The 8,509-nt window shown below is 53.7% G+C and overlaps 1 protein-coding gene across 1 annotated transcript in view; it reads left to right on the top strand.

The window, feature by feature from the left end:
- UNC5B (unc-5 homolog B (C. elegans)) overlaps nucleotides 1-6,571 on the top strand; it is a 12,720-nt gene extending 6,149 nt beyond the window's left edge. The window contains exons 6-16 of the mRNA XM_009867840.1: nucleotides 5-82; nucleotides 828-860; nucleotides 1,662-1,856; nucleotides 2,224-2,619; nucleotides 3,024-3,111; nucleotides 3,203-3,371; nucleotides 3,473-3,706; nucleotides 5,070-5,219; nucleotides 5,488-5,652; nucleotides 5,746-5,924; nucleotides 6,406-6,571. Of these exons, the coding sequence (XP_009866142.1) occupies nucleotides 5-82; nucleotides 828-860; nucleotides 1,662-1,856; nucleotides 2,224-2,619; nucleotides 3,024-3,111; nucleotides 3,203-3,371; nucleotides 3,473-3,706; nucleotides 5,070-5,219; nucleotides 5,488-5,652; nucleotides 5,746-5,924; nucleotides 6,406-6,571 (1,853 nt within the window). The remainder of the gene's footprint in view (nucleotides 1-4; nucleotides 83-827; nucleotides 861-1,661; nucleotides 1,857-2,223; nucleotides 2,620-3,023; nucleotides 3,112-3,202; nucleotides 3,372-3,472; nucleotides 3,707-5,069; nucleotides 5,220-5,487; nucleotides 5,653-5,745; nucleotides 5,925-6,405) is intronic.
- Nucleotides 6,572-8,509: the final 1,938 nt, after the last annotated feature.

The following is an 8,509-nucleotide window of genomic DNA, read 5'->3' as shown; positions in this document are numbered from 1 at the left end:
CCGGCCCCCCGCAACGGCGGCAAGGACTGCGCCGGCATGCTGCTCGACTCCAAAAACTGCACTGACGGGCTCTGCCTCCACAGTGAGTATCACGGGCAAGGACTGCGATGCCAGCGGCCACAGTGCTTGGCCACGGAGTTGTCAGCTGTGGCTCCCAAGTTGACAGGGCAGGCGACTTAAATTGTAAATTTAACAAAGTGGTTTTGTTGTTTGGTTTTTTCAACTGGATTCGGCCTTTCCAAAGCTGGTTGTGACCCGGTGGAAAGAAAGGTTTTGGGGATTTTTGGTGGGATCTAAATGGTCTCCCCAAGGCTTCTGGGGCGGCACTAGGTTTGGGGGTCTCTGCGGGAATGAAGGTGGTTGTGGTTAGTTGGAGGTGAGCCGGGGGATGGTTCTCAGCGCCATCATGAAAACTTCTGACCTGGGTCATTGTTCCCTGGGAGCCCTGGAGCAGCAGATAGGAAAAATCTCAATAATTGTGGTAGTAATAATAATAATGATTATAATAATGCTGTTACACTATGAGTGGGCACACTGAAGGCTGAGCAGCCGATGCTGCCACCTGCTGCTCAGTGACACCACTGTTCCCTTTAACGCTGTCACAGCTAGCAATGCCGAGTTCTCTTAGCCGGGGACATATGTCCTGGGGACTGGCTGGCCATGGGGACATCCTCATCACTGAGTTTCTACCTGGCTTTCTACCTGCCCAGGGAGTGACACTGCTCTCCCATCCCTCCCCACCACCCTGCAGCTCCTTGTTTCATCTCATTCCCATCGCACCATCATCACCTTCATCTTTTGTTTTCTAACTTTTTCTTTCCTGACAGATAAAAGAGTTCTAAGCGAACCCAAAAGCCACCGTAAGTTCTCATTTCATGGCCATTTTGTTTTTCCTTTGCAAGGCATCGCTTTGGTTTTGTTCTGTCGCATCCATAGCGTAGGGGTCCTCGGCAACTGGTTTGGGATCAGGGGAGCAAATAGGAGGCAATAAAAGCCCACCTCAGAACTCCTGTGTGTAATAAATTACCAGCTCTGCTCAAAGCTGTAGATTCAACCCACTTTTGCACCCTCTGCTCCTCTCCCCCCTTTTGCTGCCTACAGTTTTTGGGTGCAGGTGTCACACCAAGCATCATCACCCTCACCACGAGGAGTGCCTTCCTCCAGTTGGGAGTCCCTGGGAGCACATCAGGGTTCCCGTTTCTGGCATCCAGAACAGAGGGAATTGGGGATGAGGTGACACCTCGGAGAGGTGGCATAGTCCTAACACGGTTGAGATGGACAGGGCTTTCCTTTGGCATGAAACCAAGGAGTGTGGACAAGTGTGGAGGGAGGAAGAGGAGAAGGATGGGCTGAACGTGCTCAGTAACAAGTGACACGGCAAGAGAAACGGCCTCAAGTTGTGCCAGGGGAGATTCAGGTTGGTCATTATGAAAAAATTCTTCATGGAAAAGGTTGTCAAGCTTTGGAACAAGCTTCCCAGGGCCCATCCCTGGAGGGATTTAAAAGCTGTCTGTGCTCAGGGACGTGAATTAATGGTGAGCCTGGCAGTGCTGGGTTAACAGTTGGACTTGATGATCTTAAAGGTCTTTTGCAACCTAAACGATTCTATGATTCTTTTCTGGTGCTTCTTTTTTCACCTCCATTTCTTAAATCCTTCCCAGTGCTGGATGCCACAGGCGATGTGGCGCTGTACGCCGGGCTGGTGGTGGCCATTTTCGTCTTCATTGTGATCCTCATGGCTGTGGGGGTGGTGGTGTACCGGAGGAGATGCCGGGATTTTGACGCAGACATCACAGACTCGTCTGCTGCTCTGACTGGAGGCTTCCACCCTGTCAACTTCAAGACCTCTCGGCATGGTAAGAGCCATAACCCATGCAGGTCCAGCTTGCCAGCTCAAGCCCAGGCAGAAAATCACAGTCGGGAACCCAGCCCAAAATTTCTAGGGGAATATGCTGATTTTTGAAATCTGGGGGCTCCACGGGGGTGGTCGGATGTTGATGGTTGGGAGTCAGGGCAAAGCAAATACGGTGGGGATTTACTGGATGTTGCTCGTTGCTTTGTCATGATGCTGAGCAGCTGGTGGAAGATGGACAGAGCTCAGCACCGTACCTGTTGTCCTTCCTGGGCAAGGAGGGCTTTTCACAGGCATCTCCTCTAGTCGAGCAGTGCTTTTACGTCTCCTTGTTTCCATCCTCACCCCATCCATGCTTCCTCCTCCCACAGACAACCCTCAGCTGCTCCACCCCTCCATGCAGCCGGACCTGACGGCCAGCGCGGGCATGTACCGCGGCCCCATGTACGCCCTGCAGGACTCCTCCGACAAGATCCCCATGACCAACTCCCCCCTGCTCGACCCCCTCCCCAGCCTCAAGATCAAGGTGTACAACTCTTCCACCGCCTCCTCCTCGACGGGTCTCCACGACGGGACTGACCTGCTCGGCGGGGGGGTCCCCGCCACTGGCACCTACCCAGGGGACAACGTCAGGGACGGTCACTTTGCAAATGCGCGGAGCAAAGCCCTGGGCTCCCAGCATCTCCTCAGTTTGCCCCGGGAACATGGCAACAGTGCCAGCGGCACGTTTGGCTATCTGGGGGGAAGGCTCACCATACCAGGCACTGGTAAGCCCCGGGCTGGGGAGGAGGGTGCGTCTGGCTGCTGAACGAGCAAGGGGTGGCTCTTCTCCCAGCAGACTTTGCTATCCCAAAGCTGGCTTGAGGAGGCAAGGCAATAAGCGATTCCCAAGCCAGGGTTCTCAGGCTAGAGGTTACAGCCTCCTGGGACTTTACTGGCCAGCCGTGCCATTGATCCAGGGTCAGTGCATTGCAAAAAGATCCAACCTGTGGTTTTGCTTGCTAACGCAGTGGCCTGGCTCTTCCCCGCCAGTGGTGTGGCTGAGGAACATCTGGAGATGTCTCTCCAGGTTCACCACTGTCCGTGTGCTCACCAGCCAGGGTGGAAGGGTGGTTTCTCCTTGGTGTCTTCCCCCTCATTTTGTGACTAACACCTGTGTGTGCCATGCTAGGAGTGAGCCTGCTGGTGCCCCATGGGGCCATACCCCAGGGGAAGTTCTACGAGATGTACCTGGTCCTCAACAAAGCAGAGAGTGCCCTGTAAGTCACACCGCGCTGTCCGCGCTTCTGCTCTTCCTTGGCCGATCGTTGAGGCTTTGTTTCCAACCGATGTCCCCTCTGCCCTCTCCAGCCTGCCCTCCGAAGGTACGCAGACGGTTTTGAGCCCAGCAGTGACCTGCGGACCCACCGGCTTGCTCCTCTGTCGCCCCGTTGTCCTGACCATTCCCCACTGTGCCGACGTCGACTCTTCAGATTGGATTTACCAGCTGAAAACACAGTCCCACCAGGGAAACTGGGAGGTAAGGTGGTAAGCGCAGCCCCTCTGGCCAGAGAAGACCACGAACATTGTGGGACACACCTCCTGGATGATGGGCTGACCCCCAACCTTCATTCCCTGTAGGAAGTTGTGACCCTGGATGAGGAGACTCTCAACACTCCTTGCTATTGCCAGCTGGAAGCCAAGTCCTGCCACATTTTGCTAGACCAGCTTGGCACCTATGTCTTTGTGGGAGAATCCTACTCCAGGTCAGCCATCAAGAGGCTCCAGCTGGCCATCTTTGCCCCCACCATTTGCACCTCCCTGGAGTACAGCCTCAAGGTCTACTGCTTGGAGGACACGCCAGATGCTCTGAAGGTAACGACGGCAGCCCGGGCTGCCACTGCTTCTCAGGGTGGCCTGGCCCCGGGGAGCAGACAACCTGATGCAACTGCCTGCAAAGTGACCACAGCAAAACAATTAAGTGTGTTTACTGCTTTCCCCATCCTTCCTTACACGTCGCTGATGGAAACAGCAAGCTTAGCTCCTAGGCTGGGCCCCCTTTCTGGAGATACTATGTGAGAGGTTTTGCTGCTGCTGGGTGGATTTTCTCCTATACAGAAAACACTCACTGCTGTGATTTGTGATTTCAGTTTTAGAATCGTAGAATAATTTGAGTTGGAAGGGACCTTTAAAGGTCGTCTAGTCAAACCCCCCTGCAGTGAGCAGGGACATCTTTAACTAGATCAGGTTGCTCAGAGCCCCATCCAACCTGACTGAATGTTTCCAGGGATGAGGGAGGCTTCTACCAACCTCTCTGGGCAACACTGGTCCAGTGTTTCACCATCCTCGTTGTCAAAAACGTCTTCTTTATATTTGATCTGTATCTACCCTCTCTTAGTTTAAAACCATTGCCTCTTGTCCTATCACAATGGGCCCTGTTAAAAGCCTGGCCACGTCTTTTTGTAGCCCCCATTAAGTACTGGAAGGTCCCAATAAGGTCTCCACAGAACCTTCTCTTCTCCAGGCTGAAGAACTCCAACTCCCTCTCATCCTTTTTATTAACAGGAGGTGCTCCAGCCCCCTGATCATTTTTGTGGCCCTCCTCTGGACCCACTCCAACAGGTCCATGACTTTAGAACCTGTTATTCCAGGATTTTTTATCCTGGATCCTGTATTCCAGAATCTTTTACTCTAGATCCTGTTATTCCTCCACAGAGATGTCTCTGCCCTCCTTGAGAGGGTTTTGTGGCATAGCTAACACGGAGCGCAGCACGGGAAGCATGAGTTTCGATGTGCTGGGTGGCCGTTTCAAATCCCAGTGACTCGTCCTGTGGTGTCAGGATTGCTGAAGTTCCTCTAGGTGGAGATGTAGGCAGCGCTCTGGCTCCTGGGATGATGGTGCCTTTCTAAGAGCTGCTACATAATAGCGGAATGTTGTTAAAAGCAGATGGGCTGGCGCTCTTCAACCTTTCTGCTGGACCTTTGTGTGGTCTCAGTGGTACAGAGACATACACAGATGCTCATGTGTTATAAAATTCAAGCTGTAGCTGGGGCTGGCACGCGGGGTGAGTTGGCAAGTTCTTGGAGAGCAGCTAGCAGGGTGGCCAAGGCTGCTGTCCTGAGGAGGAGTCCCCATGGGCTTGTTGCTGGCTGCTCTTGGCAGGACCATGCCTGGCTTTGGGTGTGGAGTGGGGAGAGGAGCAGCCCCTGCTCCTCTTCGGGGTCTCACTTTGCGCAGGAAGTGCTGGAGCTGGAGCGGACGCTGGGCGGGTACCTGCTGGAGGAACCCAAGCCCCTGCCCTTCAAGGACAGCTACCACAACCTGCGACTCTCCATCCACGACATCCCCCACGCGCTGTGGAGGAGCAAGCTGCTGGCCAAGTACCAGGTGAGGAGCTGAGGCCGGGGCAGCCAGCGGGATCCCGGGCCGGGGATACCATCCTCAGCTGAGCACCACGAGGTCATGAGTGCCCTCATGTTGTCTCCCAAAGGGATGGAAGAGGAAGGTGGGACCAGTTTTCTGGCCTTCCCTGGTGGGATGCTGTCTGTGGGGGCCCTTCTGTCCCATTTCATCCCTGTGGGCTGGCTGGAGGAGGTGAGATCTCCCAAGGGATGTCCTGGAGCCTTTGCTGAGCCCACGCTTTGGTGGTCTGCAGGAAATCCCCTTCTATCACATCTGGAGCGGCAGCCAGCGAGCCCTGCACTGCACCTTCACACTGGAGAGGTACAGCCAGGCCTCCACCGAGCTCACCTGCAAGATCTGCGTCCGGCAGGTGGAAGGGGAAGGGCAGATCTTCCAGCTCCACATCACGCTGGGAGAGGTGAGTGGTGGGGAGGTGTGGGGACGCAGCAGGGGGGACATACTTGGGACCTACTCCTTGCTGCAGCACCTCACCCTGTCCTTCCCCTTGCAGCATGCCAGCTCCTTCGACACCCTCCGCTCCCACCACAGCAGTGCCACCACCACCCAGCTGGGACCCTACGCCTTCAAAATCCCCCTTTCCATCCGGCAGAAGATCTGCAACAGCCTGGATGCCCCCAACTCCAGGGGAAACGACTGGAGGCTTCTCGCCCAGAAGCTTTCCATGGACCGGTGGGTCTCCCCATGCTTCGCTTTCCCCTCTCGTGCCTCAGGCAGGGCAGGGAGGGTATCGCTCTGGACCTCCTCCCAGTTATATAGGCAGGCACCCAGTTATATAGGTCCACCCAGAAATGTGGATTTAGCTGTGTATAGTTATACCCATCTATATCCATGCATCCATCTGTGCCATGGTCCCAGGTCTCTTGTCACTTTGAACTGGGTCCTTATTTATCTGGGACCATGCTTGTGCTTGTTCATGCCTGGGTTCACCTCTGAGGACCAAAGGGAGGGTGATTTCAGCTTGTGTTGCTTCTGCACGAGGGCCAGCTCTGTAGAAAAAATCGAAGACGATGTCCCGCGGGCTTTGGCATTTGCGTTACTGCATTTCCCATCATCGGGGTTCGCTCTGCAAACGGTTTTGCCACTCTGGCGCCCTCCCTTCCTTGCCAACTTTGGGACCTCCTCTCTCTCTCATTGCTTTCCCCCTTCACAGGTATCTCAACTACTTTGCCACCAAAGCCAGCCCCACCGGGGTGCTCCTGGACTTATGGGAAGCCGAGCACCAAGACGACGGTGACCTCAACACCCTGGCCAGTGCCTTAGAAGAGATGGGCAAGAGCGAGATGCTGGTGGTCATGGCCACGGAGGGCGACTGCTGATGATGCTCCCTGTGGCCGGTGGACCAGGAGAATGACAACCAGGGTGGGGGGAAGAAAGGAGGGGGGAGGACCCTTCCCTAACGGCGGTGGGGAGGCAAATCCAGCCTCGGGCAGCGGCTGAGCTAGGAAGGGCCGAGGATGTCGCTTGTCCCTCCCTCCCCGCATCACTGTCAGCCTTAGAGACCCATCCTCAGCGTTTACAAGCAATTCGAGTGTTAACACAGCATTCCTCTTCCTCCTCCTCGTGGCAGGGGGAAGGATTTAGGGCTTCTTGAGTCAGAACTGGGGCTTTCCTTCTCCTCCTTCGTTTGGGTTCTCCTCCTCCTTTAATAGCATTTTCTGCATTGAAGAGACGAGTACAATGTAGGCGAACAGCTTCTGCCATGAGCTTCAGACAGCTTAACAAGGCAAATAGGAAAGAAAAAAAAAAAGGAAACAAAAAAAAGTTTCTTAGGAAACGCAAATAATTTATTATCCAGATCTTTGGATGAGTCCTTTTTAAAAAAAAAAAAAAAAAAAGAAAAAGAAAAAGTTTATAAATCTTTTTTTCTCATGCGTGAGAGCAGATCGTTGCTGTGGTCAGGGGTAGCAGAGAGAGAGAGAGAGATTTAAACAAACGCATTTTCGTAGGAAAAGGTGAGCAAAAACGTGTTTACATGTCCTGGGACCCCTGGGGAGTCCGTAGGGTGAAGTGCCTCTACGCCTCTGGTTCAGGGCCAGCTGAGACCCTCCCCGAGATTATATTTTTATTATTTTTACCTTGCAAACTCCCCTTTCCCTGGCAGCAGGCTCCCCCACTCCGTCTGCAAGGAAGGGATGAGGATGCTGCCCTGCAGTTAGGGTTTGGGGAGGGAGGGTTGTTGTGTGTCCAGTTATGGGTATTTTTCAATGAATTCTTCCCTGGCATCATTTGGGGGAGCTTTTTAGGACGCCTTCATTTACAAACCAAAGATTTCAGTCCTGTACTGACCCACAGGCCAAAGCGGGGAGTGGGTGGGAGGGGGGAAATGTTTTAAACCCGCCAGGATTTTGCAGTGAGCACCCCAAAAACCTGAGCCTGGGGTCAAAGGGAGGCGATGAGCAGCTTGTAGAGGGGACTGGGGAGAGCCGGAGGGGCTTGCGCCCCATTTTTGATGCAGTATTTCAGCGGGGCTTAGAGGGGTGGTGAAGACCTCAGTTTCTCCCAAGTTGCAAGCCAGGCATCCTTAAGTGGTCATCAAGTTTCCATCCTTTTTTTGTTTGGGTTTTTTATTTCCCTCTTCCTGTAATATATTTTTGCTAGCGATGGAGGAGTTGTGGGATGAATGGGAAGGGGTAGACAGGAGCGAGGTTCCTCGTAAAGATGTCTCAATGAAGGTAAAAATTTAGATTGCCTGCGGGTAGGAATAGTTATTCAGTGAGTGCTCTGTCTTAGAAATCTGATTTTTAAATAAAAATAAAAAAATAGGAAGGGGATGGTAAGCTTGGGATTAGACTAGATCACACAGCAAGGCTGTGGATCCTCTGTCGGTGGAAGTATTAAGAGCAGGTCCTGGCTGCGAAGCCGGGGACCGGAGCAAACTCAGGGAAGCCCTGCCACGAGCGAGAGCATCGGGGAGAGCATCCAGTATTGCTCGGGCACGGCCCGATCCCTCTCAGCAGCTCTCAAAGTGGCGATTGGCAGCGTAGAGCTGCTCCCTGTTGCGTTTGGGGTCTCCGGGGTTCGTTTCTTGCTGGTTTTTTCCAGGCTGTTGGGGCAGAGGGGGATCTTTCTCGTTTGTGCTGGGTGGGCTGAGCTCCCGCATCACATTTTATCCATCCTCTAGGTTGAACATCCTGTTCCCGAGACCCCCGTCTCTGAGCTGAGGGAGGGGAGGGTGTGAGCAAGTTTGGAAAGAAACGAAGAACAGACAGGTCAAAGTGGCTGCTGGCGTTTTATAGGGCTCCTTTCTCTGTGCT

Source organism: Apaloderma vittatum, unplaced genomic scaffold, assembly GCF_000703405.1.
Source record: "Apaloderma vittatum isolate BGI_N311 unplaced genomic scaffold, ASM70340v1 scaffold7384, whole genome shotgun sequence".
NCBI lineage: Eukaryota > Metazoa > Chordata > Aves > Trogoniformes > Trogonidae > Apaloderma > Apaloderma vittatum.
This window is presented reverse-complemented; position numbering and strand designations above follow the sequence as displayed.